This window comes from Taudactylus pleione, unplaced genomic scaffold (assembly GCF_031769625.1).
Source record: "Taudactylus pleione unplaced genomic scaffold, aTauple2 ptg000300l, whole genome shotgun sequence".
In the NCBI taxonomy this organism is placed as follows: domain Eukaryota; kingdom Metazoa; phylum Chordata; class Amphibia; order Anura; family Myobatrachidae; genus Taudactylus; species Taudactylus pleione.
The window spans coordinates 1,312,611-1,327,062 of record NW_028284701.1 but is presented as its reverse complement, the minus strand read 5'-3'; the positions used below and the strand labels follow the sequence as shown (position 1 = coordinate 1,327,062).

The window sequence follows — 14,452 nt, the reverse complement described above, 5'->3', positions numbered from 1 at the left end:
GTAAAGGGAAATAGGTGTGATGATGTGAGGTACTGTATATACTGTATATATGTAGGGATGTTATAGTAAAGGGAAATAGGTGTGATGATGTGAGGTACTGTATATACTGTATATATGTAGGGTTGTTATAGTAAAGGGAAATAGGTGTGATGATGTGAGGTACTGTATATACTGTATATGTGTAGGGTTGTTATAGTAAAGGGAAATAGGTGTGATGATGTGAGGTACTGTATATACTGTATATATGTAGGGATGTTATAGTAAAGGGAAATAGGTGTGATGATGTGAGGTACTGTATATACTGTATGTATGTAGGGATGTTATAGTAAAGGGAAATAGGTGTGATGATGTGAGGTACTGTATATACTGTATATATGTAGGGTTGTTATAGTAAAGGGAAATAGGTGTGATGATGTGAGGTACTGTATATACTGTATATATGTAGGGATGTTATAGTAAAGGGAAATAGGTGTGATGATGTGAGGTACTGTATATACTGTATATATGTAGGGTTGTTATAGTAAAGGGAAATAGGTGTGATGATGTGAGGTACTGTATATACTGTATATATGTAGGGATGTTATAGTAAAGGGAAATAGGTGTGATGATGTGAGGTACTGTATATACTGTATGTATGTAGGGATGTTATAGTAAAGGGAAATAGGTGTGATGATGTGAGGTACTGTATATACTGTATATATGTAGGGTTGTTATAGTAAAGGGAAATAGGTGTGATGATGTGAGGTACTGTATATACTGTATATATGTAGGGATGTTATGGTAAAGGGAAATAGGTGTGATGATGTGAGGTACTGTATATACTGTATATATGTAGGGATGTTATAGTAAATGGAAATAGGTGTGATGATGTGAGGTACTGTATATACTGTATATGTGTAGGGTTGTTATAGTAAAGGGAAATAGGTGTGATGATGTGAGGTACTGTATATACTGTATATATGTAGGGATGTTATAGTAAAGGGAAATAGGTGTGATGATGTGAGGTACTGTATATACTGTATGTATGTAGGGATGTTATAGTAAAGGGAAATAGGTGTGATGATGTGAGGTACTGTATATACTGTATATATGTAGGGTTGTTATAGTAAAGGGAAATAGGTGTGATGATGTGAGGTACTGTATATACTGTATATATGTAGGGATGTTATAGTAAAGGGAAATAGGTGTGATGATGTGAGGTACTGTATATACTGTATATATGTAGGGTTGTTATAGTAAAGGGAAATAGGTGTGATGATGTGAGGTACTGTATATACTGTATATATGTAGGGATGTTATAGTAAAGGGAAATAGGTGTGATGATGTGAGGTACTGTATATACTGTATGTATGTAGGGATGTTATAGTAAAGGGAAATAGGTGTGATGATGTGAGGTACTGTATATACTGTATATATGTAGGGTTGTTATAGTAAAGGGAAATAGGTGTGATGATGTGAGGTACTGTATATACTGTATATATGTATGGATGTTATGGTAAAGGGAAATAGGTGTGATGATGTGAGGTACTGTATATACTGTATATATGTAGGGATGTTATAGTAAATGGAAATAGGTGTGATGATGTGAGGTACTGTATATGTTGGGTGTTGTATTGATGGCTGACTCCTTATGTACATGCATATAACTATATAGATAATTTAATGTCCCCAAAAATACTGTAGTCACTTTTATTTGCTGACATTTTTCCATCATTTATAAAAGTTGCATTAACCCTCCCTATGGACCCATGTATCAGCCTCCAATCCTTTGCTTATACTACTTACAGCCTCCTACACTGTCCCGCTGTCTTTTTTGCCACTTTTTTGGGTTCAGGAAGATTTCCCCTCTTCTTCATGCACCTTAAACAGGTCACACGCTGCAAAATTGGTGCAGTGCTGTCTGAATCGCACATATATTGGGCGTGCGCTTGACAATAATATCACACAATATGCCTTGAAAATTAACACCGGTATGGAACTCGCGGCTAATTGAATCTGCCCTTAAATCATTTATCTTCTTAATGGTTTTTGTTTTTACTCAAATAAATACTTCAAAATGTTTTTTTTTTTTTATTTTAAGCATGATTTGTTAATATAAAAGTGTCTCTCTTACAGTATAGGCGCCTTTTCCAAATAAGTGGTGCAGCAGATGTTCTGTTTAATCTCTTAATACCATTATGCATACAGCTTCCAGTTCTCAGGTTATGCTGGGACTTATAGTTATATGCAGTCACAGGATACAGTGTCACCCAGTAGCGGTTATCGCCTGGTGTTTAGGCTATATCTGCATTTTCCCCCTCATCCTATTTAAGTGACCAAATTACAAGGCTTTACGCTGACAGGTCACCACATCGCTCACATAAGTGTAATTACCTTGATTATGTCTTCATGGGTCTCTAGAAAGCTTATATGTCCCCACAGGTCACCGGCACCATGTAATGAATGCAGCCAGTAACAAGCATTTCATCTATTTCATGTACTCAGAGCTACGTCTCAGGCATTCTGATGTGCTGCGGAGCATGTCGCAGTTCTAATGTGATCATCTTCTGCCCAGTCCTCAGTCTCCGGGGGGTAATAATGGGGCATTCCTGTGGGCACCGCACCTACATCAATTGGTGCCAGAAAATCGTGATTGATAGAAAGACATATTGTTTCCCAACCAGCGGGAATAATTGTCCTATGGGTATATCTGATTCAGAGACTGTCATTTGTACCAGGAGATATACTGTAATTATGTTACATTATAGTACAAAATTTTATTATTATATAGCAGTACAGGCCAGTCTCCATTCACCACACAGAGACTTCTGTGTTCTCCCCCCTCCCCATTATATAATATTATTAGTGGCATACAGTCGAAGTGGAGTGGTACTATGCAGCTGTCACATATCCCAGTATACAGTGTAAGGGAAGTGGTACTATGCAGCTGTCACATATCCCAGTATACAGTGTAAGGGAAGTGGTGCTATGCAGCTGTCACATATCCCAGTATACAGTGTAAGAGAAGTGGTGCTATGCAGCTGTCACATATCCCAGTATACAGTGTAAGAGAAGTGGTGCTATGCAGCTGTCACATATCACAGTATACAGTGTAAGGGAAGTGGTACTATGCAACTGTCACATATCCCAGTATACAGTGTAAGGGAAGTGGTGCTATGCAGCTGTCACATATCCCAGTATACAGTGTAAGAGAAGTGGTGCTATGCAGCTGTCACATATCTCAGTATATAGTGTAAGAGAAGTGGTACTATGCAGCTGTCACATATCACAGTATACAGTGTAAGGGAAGTGGTGCTATGCAGCTGTCACATATCCCAATATACAGTGTAAGGGAAGTGGTACTATGCAGCTGTCACATATCCCAGTATACAGTGTAAGGGAAGTGGTACTATGCAGCTGTCACATATCCCAGTATACAGTGTAAGGGAAGTGATGCTATGCAGCTGTCACATATCCCAATATACAGTGTAAGGGAAGTGGTACTATGCAGGTATCACATATCCCAGTATACAGTGTAAGAGAAGGGGTACTTAGCAGATGTCACATATCCCAGTATACAGTGTAAGACAGGTGGTGCTATGCAGCTGTCACATATCCCAATATACAGTGTAAGGGAAGTGGTACTATGCAGGTATCACATATCCCAGTATACAGTGTAAGAGAGGTGGTACTATGCAGCTGTCACATATCACAGTATACAGTGTAAGGGAAGTGGTACTATGCAGCTGTCACATATCCCAATATACAGTGTAAGGGAAGTGGTACTATGCAGGTATCACATGTCCCAGTATACAGTATAAGAGAGGTGGTACTATGCAGCTGTTACATATACCAGTATACAGTGTAAGGGAGGTGGTGCTATGCAACTGTCACATTTCCCAGTATACAGTGTAAGGGAAGTGGTACTATGCAGCTGTCACATATCCCAGTATACAGTGTAAGGGAATTGGTACTATGCAGCTGTCACATATCCCAGTATACAGTGTAAGGGAAGTGGTACTATGCAGCTGTCACATATCCCAATATACAGTGTAAGGGAAGTGGTACTATGCAGCTGTCACATAACTAAGTATACAGTATAAGAGAGGTGGTACTATGCAGCTGTCACATATCCCAGTATACAGTGTAAGGGAAGTGGTACTATGCAGCTGTCACATATCCCAATATACAGTGTGAGGGAAGTGGTAATATGCAGCTGTCACATATCGCAGTATACAGTGTAAGAGAGGTGGTGCTATGCAGCTGTCACATATCCCAGTATACAGTGTAAGAGAGGTGGTACTATGCAGCTGTCACATATCCCAGTATACAGTGTAAGGGAAGTGGTTCTATGCAGCTGTCACATATCCCAATATACAGTGTAAGGGAAGTGGTACTATGCAGGTATCACATATCCCAGTATACAGTGTAAGAGAAGTGGTACTATGCAGCTGTCACATATCCCAGTATACAGTGTAAGAGAGGTGGTGCTATGCAGCTGTCACATATCCCAATATACAGTGTAAGGGAAGTGGTACTATGCAGCTATCACATATCCCAGTTTACAGTGTAAGGGAAGTGGTGCTATGCAGCTGTCACATATCCCAATATACAGTGTAAGGGAAGTGGTACTATGCAGCTGTCACATAACTAAGTATACAGTATAAGAGAGGTGGTACTATGCAGCTGTCACATATCCCAGTATACAGTGTAAGGGAAGTGGTGCTATGGAGCTGTCACATATCCCAGTATACAGTGTAAGAGAGGTGGTACTATGCAGCTGTCACATAACTAAGTATACAGTATAAGAGAGGTGGTACTATGCAGCTGTCACATATCCCAGTATACCGTGTAATGGAAGTGGTGCTATGCAGCTGTCACATATCCCAATATACAGTGTATGAGAGGTGGTGCTATGCAGCTGTCACATATCCCAATATACAGTGTAAGGGAAGTGGTACTATGCAACTGTAACATATCCCAGTATACAGTGTAAGAGAAGTGGTGCTATGCAGCTGCCACATATCCCAGTATACAGTGTAAGGGAAGTGGTGCTATGGAGCTGTCACATATACCAGTATACAGTATTAGGGAAGTGTTGCTATGCAGCTATCACATATCCCAGTATACAGTGTAAGAGAAGTGGTGCTATGCAGCTGTCACATATCCCAGTATACAGTGTAAGAGAGGTGGTGCTATGCAGCTGTCACATATCCCAGTATACAGTGTAAGGGAAGTGGTGCTATGCAGCTGTCACATATCCCAGTATACAGTGTAAGAGAAGTGGTACTATGCAGCTGTCACATAACTAAGTATACAGTATAAGAGAAGTGGTACTATGCAGCTGTCACATATCCCAGTATACAGTTTAAGAGAAGTGGTACTATGCAGCTGTCACATATCCCAGTATACAGTGTAAGGGAAGTTGTACTATGCAGCTGTCACATATCCCAGTATACAGTATTAGGGAAGTGGTGCTATGCAGCTGTCACATAACTAAGTATACAGTATAAGAGAAGTGGTACTATGCAGCTGTCACATATCCCAGTATACAGTATAAGAGAGGTGGTACTATGCAGCTGTCACATATCCCAGTATACAGTGTAAGGAAAGTGGTACTATGCAGCTGTCACATATCCCAGTATACAGTGTAGGGGAAGTGGTGCTATGCAGCTGTCACATATCACAGTATACAGTATAAGAGAGGTGGTACTATGCAGCTGTCACATATCCCAGTATACAGTGTAAGGAAAGTGGTACTATGCAGCTATCACATATCCCAGTATACAGTATAACGGAAGTGGTACTCTGCAGGTATCACATATCCCAGTATACAGTGTAAGAGAGGTGGTACTATGCAGCTGTCACATATCCCAGTATACAGTGTAAGAGAAGTGGTACTATGCAGCTGTCACATATCCCAGTATACAGTGTAAGAGAAATGGTACTATGCAGCTGTCACATAAATAAGTATACAGTATAAGAGAAGTGGTACTATGCAGCTGTCACATATCCCAGTATACAGTTTAAGAGAAGTGGTACTATGCAGCTGTCACATATCCCAGTATACAGTGTAAGGGAAGTTGTACTATGCAGCTGTCACATATCCCAGTATACAGTATTAGGGAAGTGGTGCTATACAGCTGTCACATAACTAAGTATACAGTATAAGAGAAGTGGTACTATGCAGCTGTCACATATCCCAGTATACAGTGTAAGGAAATTGGTACTATGCAGCTGTCACATATCCCAGTATACAGTGTAAGGGAAGTGGTGCTATGCAGCTGTCACATATCACAGTATACAGTATAAGGGAAGTGGTGCTATGCAGCTGTCACATATCCCAGTATACAGTATAAGAGAGGTGGTACTATACAGCTGTCACATATCCCAGTATACAGTGTAAGGGAAGTGGTACTATGCAGCTGTCACATATCCCAGTATACAGTGTAAGAGAGGTGGTGCTACGCAGCGGTCACATATCCCAATATACAGTGTAAGGGAAGTGGTACTATGCAGCTGTCACATATCCCAGTATACAGTGTAAGGGAAGTGATGCTACGCAGCTGTCATATATCCCAATATACAGTGTAAGGGAAGTGGTACTATGCAGCTGTCACATATCTCAGTATACAGTATAAGAGAGGTGGTACTATGCAGCTGTAACATATCCCAGTATACAGTATAAGATAAGTGGTGCTATGCAGCTGTCACATATCCCAGTATACAGTATAAGGGAAGTGGTGCTATGCAGCTGTCACATATCCCAATATACAGTGTAAGGGAAGTGGTACTATGCAGCTGTCACATATCCCAGTATACAGTATAAGAGAGGTGGTACTATGCAGCTGTCACATATCCCAGTATACAGTATAAGAGATGTGGTACTATGCAGCTGTCACATATCCCAGTATACAGTATAAGGGAAGTGGTAATATATAGCTGTCACATATCCCAATATACAGTGTAAGGGAAGTGGTGCTATGCAGCTGTCACATATCTCAGTATACAGTGTAAGGGAAGTGGTACTATGCAGCTGTAACATATCCCAGTATACAGTGTAAGGGAAGTGGTACTATGCAGCTGTCACATATCCCAGTATACAGTGTAAGAGAGGTGGTGCTACGCAGCGGTCACATATCCCAATATACAGTGTAAGGGAAGTGGTACTATGCAGCTGTCACATATCCCAGTATACAGTGTAAGGGAAGTGATGCTACGCAGCTGTCACATATCCCAATATACAGTGTAAGGGAAGTGGTACTATGCAGCTGTCACATATCTCAGTATACAGTATAAGAGAGGTGGTACTATGCAGCTGTAACATATCCCAGTATACAGTATAAGATAAGTGGTGCTATGCAGCTGTCACATATCCCAGTATACAGTATAAGGGAAGTGGTGCTATGCAGCTGTCACATATCCCAATATACAGTGTAAGGGAAGTGGTACTATGCAGCTGTCACATATCCCAGTATACAGTATAAGAGAGGTGGTACTATGCAGCTGTCACATATCCCAGTATACAGTGTAAGAGAAGTGGTACTATGCAGCTGTCACATATCCCAGTATACAGTATAAGGGAAGTGGTACTATGCAGCTGTCACATATCTCAGTATACAGTGTAAGGGAAGTGGTACTATGCAGGTATCACATGTCCCAGTATGCAGTGTAAGAGAAGTGGTGCTATGCAGCTGTCACATATCCCAGTATACATTTTTAGGGAATTGGTGCTATGCAGCTGTCATGTGTCTCAGTATATAGTATAAGGGAAGTGGTGCTATGCAGCTGTCATGTGTCTCAGTATATAGTATAAGGGAAGTGGTGCTATGCAGCTGTCATGTGTTTCAGTATATAGTATAAGGGAAGTGGTACTATGCAGATGTCACATATACCAGTATACAGTATTAGGGAAGTGGTGCTATGCAGCTGTCATTTGTCTCAGTATATAGTATTAAGGAAGTGGTGCTATGCAGCTGTCATTTGTCTCAGTATATAGTATTAGGGAAGTGGTGCTATGCAGCTGTCATTTGTCTTAGTATATAGTATTAGGGAAGTGGTGCTGTGCAGTTGTCATTTGTCTCAGTATATAGTATTAAGGAAGTGGTACTATGCAGCTGTCACATATCCCAGTATACAGTATTAGGGAAGTGGTGCTATGCAGCTGTCATTAATACCAGTACATACTGTAACAGAAGTAGTACTATGTGGTTGTCACATATCCCAGTACAGAAGAAATTGCAGTAGGTTGTATTATGCAGCCGGCATGTATCCCTGTATACGCTGGTTATATCCCAGTTTTTGAGCCGCACAGGATCCGTAATTAAACGACTGTGGGCCTAATTCAGCAATGAACGCAATTGCTTATACGCACGCAATCAGCTGATTAATTCACACTGCGCATACGTGAACCAGACGCTGCGATCGGGACTGCGATCGCAGTGGCTATGCTGACCGATGGCAGGAAGTGCTGTATGTGGGTGGTGATCGGGCGAATGCAGGCGTGCATAAATTAGCCACTGCGATACCAGATGTCACCTGAGGCCTCATAGCGTGCGCTGAAGTGAGCAATTCCTGAGTGAGGTCTGACCTGTCTTACCTGTGTGTATGGTTCCGATGTTACTCGATGTTACCGATTGTTTCGCTATGTTGCCCAAGTATACGGATGTGAGTAAGGGGAAGTGGGCGTCCTTACGTCAGGCTGCGATCACAAAGTGAATGCAAACATTTACATATCACCGCTGATATTAGCAACTGCGCTGCGTGCGTATTTGCAGAATAGCGATCTGAAGTGAATTATGCCCTGTGTTAGAAGAGAGTTTCTCTAATTGAATTAATGTAAGTGTGCTCAGCGCAGTAATGTAATGTCCAGATCCCACACCAGCCCCTCACCGAGACCATCCGTCAGTAAGACTGTCAGTAAAGGAATATTTCATGTACAACGTGCGGTCAGATTATTACAGCCGGTTGAGGATTGGGACAAACCTGCTCAGGCATCCATAAATGTGATAGAGTTTGGTGCGTGACCTCTATGGCGCGGTAATAAGTATCACCCTGTGTCCTGATGTGGATTTCCGTTATTTCAAATCTACAGTATTCTAAGCAGCACATTTGATACTTTGTTGTACGTGACCTCTGTATCCATTCTGCTGTGACAGATAATGAAGGGGAAGATAAAAGCACAAAAAACAATGTATAAAGGTATCTTTGGTTTGATGTCATCATCGCAGACTAGTGACATCATAATCAGCCGCCGTCGTCACTGATGTCACTGGGGTCCTGCAAGCGTCTGATTCCACCTCATTTCCTTTCAGCTTCCTTAGGATAAATGGATGTGTCTAACGCACTGTCTGTATGAAGCGCAATTCATGGATCCAGCTTGTCTCTTCCCTCGTTACAAAGGGCCACGTAACCCACAACACGGCTCCATTACACTTGCTGAGTGCGTACAGTATATCTGCCGTATCTCTCTGCCAGACATTGCCACACCTCTCGGAGCCCCTGTCCCTGTGGCTGCCCTATGTCACATATTGGTGTAACTGCAATGTGACCATGGGCGCTAATATCACTCCCACATCACATTGCAAATGTGATTATTAATAAATGGGCCCCTAAATGTTATAGGGGTCTAGTTACTAAGCAGTGTTAGGAGACAGAGTGAAAAGTGATAAGGTGCCAGCCAATCAGCTCCTAACTATCATTTTTCCAACACAACCTGTGAGATGACAGTTAGGAGCTGATTGGCTGGTACCTTATGACTTTTCACTCTGTCTCCTAACACTGCTTAGTAACTAGACCCCATAGTATCACATTCTATACAAACCGTCTTGCATTTTAGTTTAGCGATAAGTTATTCCAGAGTTTGTTATCGCTCTGGTTTGTCGGTGCATCGTCATAGGCGCGTTGCGTTCAAAGCTCGTTACTGCATGTCTGGGTTCTCCTGATTTGTGAATGACTGGTGCTCGAATACTGTGCAGCTTCCTTATGTACATGGCTCTGTATTCAGGGCCTGATTCAGACCCGGACGCTATGCTGCGCTCACTCGCTTTGAGCGATTTTTCGCAATCTGCGCATGCGTATGATTCGCAATGCGCGTACGGGAACCACTCATTGCGATGGGAAAGTGCTCACCCGTAGCCCGCAGTAATGACAGATTGCGCTGTTTGTGGGTGGTAATAGGGGAAGGTGCTTGAAAACGGGTGTGGATGTGCGAACACAGGCGTGCCCGACCGTCAGAACGGCGTTTAATGGGTGTGCATAATTAGCAAAGTAGCGTCATTACACACGTGACTGGGTTGTATTTTAGCCAGAACTGCTCGCAATGTTGTGGTGGGAAAAGGCTACCACAAGCGTTGCGAGCAGCTCCGATGGCTGTCGATGTTCCCGATTAATCCTACAACTGCCGGAGATGAAGTGCATTGCGAGTAGCAAAGGGGCGTCTTTATACAGGTGCGAGCGCATAGTGCGGCCGCTCGCTAATACTTAGTGGACGGCTTTACGCAACGCAGTGCGAGCGCATGATTTAAATAGCCGGTCCCTTTTAGCCAGCGAGCGGATGCAAATAGCGTCCGGGTCTGAATCAGGCTCTCAGTTGAGAGGATGGAGTCCTGCAGCTATAATGCACCTACACTACATGATAAGGGATTCCAGCGCCTCGGTTATTATAATGTGTTGTATGTTCCTCCTAGGCCGGGTGTAAAGCTGCGATGGTGTTTTTCCAGTACTGCATCATGGCCAACTTCTTCTGGCTGCTGGTGGAGGGTCTGTACCTGCACACCCTGCTGGTCATCTCCTTCTTCTCAGAGAGGAAGTACTTCTGGTGGTACATTCTCATAGGATGGGGTAAGTGCTGCAAAGGGAGACGCTCCAACTACTCCAAGCACAAAGCAAAAAGCATTAGATCCATTCCAGAATAAATAATACACCGGTCAGCAGTTTGCGCTCTCATCAATATAGCGCACATTAGACAATGAAAGGTTCATGGCTCTATTTATCTCTATAATACTGTATTTATTATTGTTTCCCTTCGCCCCTATATCTGATAGACGTCACAAGCCTATTTGTTATGTGACCCAGCAATCGGCAGCACGGTTGGTGTAGTGGTCAAGAGTTCCAACCCACCCTATGTGTGGAGTTTGCCTGTTCTCCCTCAGTGTGTGGGGGGGGGTTCCCTCAGAGAGAGAATCTGAAAATAATAATGTATTACTGCAGTCACAGATGCCACACCCCCTGCGCACGTGAAGGTGCATGGCAGAGTCACATGCGCCGGGCTCCGCTCTCAGCGGCCCTGACTGCAATAAATTATGTTTATCAGTTAGATGAATACTGCCCAGCCCCAGAAGATCAATATTATTTTATTAGTATATAGATAGATATGTGTTTTATCAGGAGCGTACCTATAATGGGTGCAAGGTGTACCTCACACGGGCCCCTGGGTTCAGGGTGGCCCTCACACCGCTCACCCTGCACCTAATTAAATATACTTACCTCTCTCTCTGCCCGGCGCTGGCCGCAGAGCTGCTGAAATCACTGGGAAAATGGCCACTGCAGCCATTTTGCCGGTGATTGGCGCAATGATCAGTAGAGATGTCCCGAGAAGGCGGCGAGGACGCCACGTTTCCCGGAGAACTGCGCATGCATAGTAGACTGTGGCATAATGTCATTGTTTACTGCGCCAATCGGGGAGGAGGGGGCCCGATCAGAGCCTGCATGCGCCCCCCCCCTCTTAAAGCACCCCTGTGTCTTATAGTAATAATGTATGTATATATTATTTCATTCTTTCATTTAAATAGTGGAACTGGGAAACACGAGTACCCAGCACCGCGCTGCTCAGGCGCGATCAGTAACCCCGGATAAAGCGATGTTATATTGCTGCAGCGAGCGATAACACATTACAGATTTCTCGCTGCCATAATTACTATGGTGATAAATAGATCCCTACGTTTCCAATGAGACTTTCCTAACCCCACTGTGCCCGTACCACCATTACTGGTGCCGCCTCAGCTACCATGCCCATGAGGGCCCGTACCGTCACCATGATGTTTTTGCCTGGGGGCGCTGGACAAGCTGTGCCATTTATTCCTAGGTGGCACTTCTGTGCGTCATCTGCGCTGATTTGTATTCATGTGGCAAAGGAAGGACCGATGGGAAACACATTATCCTGTCTACTAAAGAGTATTCATTCCAACAAGAAGAGGACGTACATATTCATTGTCTGTCCCTTCAAACTATAGCAACAGATTTGGAGATAAAGTACCAACCAATCAGCTCCTGTCAGTTTTCAAACACAGCCTGTAAAGTGACAGTTAGGAGCTGATTGGTTGGAACTTTATCTCTCTCCACTTTATCGCTCTGGAACCTTTGATAAATCTGCCCTCAAAAACAGCAAATCCGCCATAATAAACATTTCCACAGTTATGAGCAAATTGTTTCCGGGAATCATAAAACGGACACCTGGGGCGAGATGCATCAAGGGGAGAAATGTGGTTAGACCCCGAAAATGTGGGTGTGACGGCATTTCTCATAAGCACCAAGCCCTGGGAGGCGATGCAATCCGGAACTTGGTTACGGTGGGTAACGCCATCTTCCCAATGGCGTTACCCTATAGAAGCCTATGGGCTTCTCTCCACAGAGTGCTGTGAGAAGGATTCAATCAGATCCCTACCAGCACCCCCCGCATGCGCAGAATGATGCCAGAGGGGCTTCTGGGTCATAGACCACCATTGCAAAGGGGCGTGTTACCAAGGCTGGCACGCATGCGATGGCCGGTGGAATGCATCTCGCCCCTTGTGTTATAGGTGTGCAGGGAATGTCTGTGAATTGTGCTTATACCTTCTGAATGTGTAACACAGTTCCTGTGAGAAAATAAGTGCAAGAACAGTTTCCTTGGAACTGAAGTTCTAGGCCATAAACTCGCATTTTTCCATTCGCACCTCCCTGAGGGTGAGGGGTGGAGGGGAAAATCTTTTTTTGTAAGGGTAAAATGTCAGGACACCGTGCTCATCCCCTTGGACCCCCACTAATGACAAATTAGGCAATTGGAATTTCCATTTAGCTTAATCAGTCCAATAATTACCCGTCATTTTCTGGAGTAAAAAAAATGGCATCAAATTACCCCAAAATAAACTATTTCGTTAGTTCAGGCACCCTGAATTTAGGTGTAGTGTTTTTTTAAATTGAAAAATAATTGCACTTTTATCATTTTTTTACATTCTTTTTTTAAAGTGCCCTCAAAGTACCCCAAAATTACCTGTTATTCCTACTAAAGTTTGCTTTTTTTTTTAAATAATTTTTTGCATTTTATTTTTAAAAAAGCACAAATCAGCCTTTTGACGCCATATAAAAACTTTCGGTCCTGCTAACGAAATGATCAATTTAGGGGGGTCCAGGATGGTCTCCCCACTTTTTCATGCACTTCTCTCATATCGCATATGGCAATGAATTCGCAAACCCCCGCTGCGAGTACCACAAATAGGCATTTTTAATTAGATTGGAGAATTCTCGGGTGCGCACATTCTCGCTAAGTCTGCGAGTTTCATGAAACAAACTCGCAATTCGCACCTAATTAGATTGACCCCTTAGAAGGTGTCCGGTTCCTAGTGCATGCATTAGCTGCGCCATTACGAATATAGGCCCAGCCCACAGGATGGCAGGGAACGGGTACAACTTTACCATTAGTGTGAAATATATGAATGTAAAACGGGCATCCCGAGGTTCTGAATAATATACAGGAGATTTGGTGGCTGCAATGAGGATCTATCAGTCTTACACAGCATCTCGTGCGCTAAATCAATGTATATTCTGTATAACAGTATTATTTCAAAATGATTATCACACTGATGATTTAAACATATCCATCTACAGGTGCCCCGACCGTATTCATCACGGCGTGGACAATTACGCGGATTTATTTAGCTGACATAGGGTAAGGAAATGGGATGTATATGTTTTGTACGGTGCAGTTTTGTGTTTGACGTTACTGTTCGTGTAGAATGATGTACTTTGCTCTGACAGTTCATTTTTCACTCTAAGCAAATATATAACATATATGAGTTGATTTTGTATCAACCCAGCAGTAAATGATGCCTGTATGTGAGGGAGAATCGTAGGTCAGCAGAGGTTACAGGAGCAGAAATCCAATTGTACATGTTTCTGCGAATCGTTCATCAGCCGCATTGTCAGAGGTTCTCTAAATAATACCCGACCTCCTGACAATACCATCATGATAGGGCGACTCGTCAGCCCGCAGACAGATTCACCGGGAAATACTGCGCTGACAAAGTGCGCAATTACAATCCCAGGCCTCCAGGCGTTCTCCTCTTTCTTCATATACTGTATATCTGGATTTTTTACTTATTTTATTTATTTTTTTTTAAACTGGATTAGCAGCATAACAACTGCAGATACTACAGGGATGCACAATTCAAAGTCTATTTCTTCCTATGCGTACAGCTTATGTACACATCATAAATCG

At 42.9% G+C, this 14,452-nt stretch overlaps 1 protein-coding gene across 1 annotated transcript in view; it reads left to right on the top strand.

The window, feature by feature from the left end:
• Positions 1-10,667: 10,667 nt before the first annotated feature.
• Positions 10,668-14,452, top strand: part of LOC148511645 (vasoactive intestinal polypeptide receptor) — a gene marked incomplete at its 5' end in the record, with an annotated part of 38,770 nt that continues 34,985 nt past the window's right edge. The window contains 2 exons of the mRNA XM_088482942.1: positions 10,668-10,821; positions 13,843-13,903. Of these exons, the coding sequence (XP_088339068.1) occupies positions 10,668-10,821; positions 13,843-13,903 (215 nt within the window). The remainder of the gene's footprint in view (positions 10,822-13,842; positions 13,904-14,452) is intronic.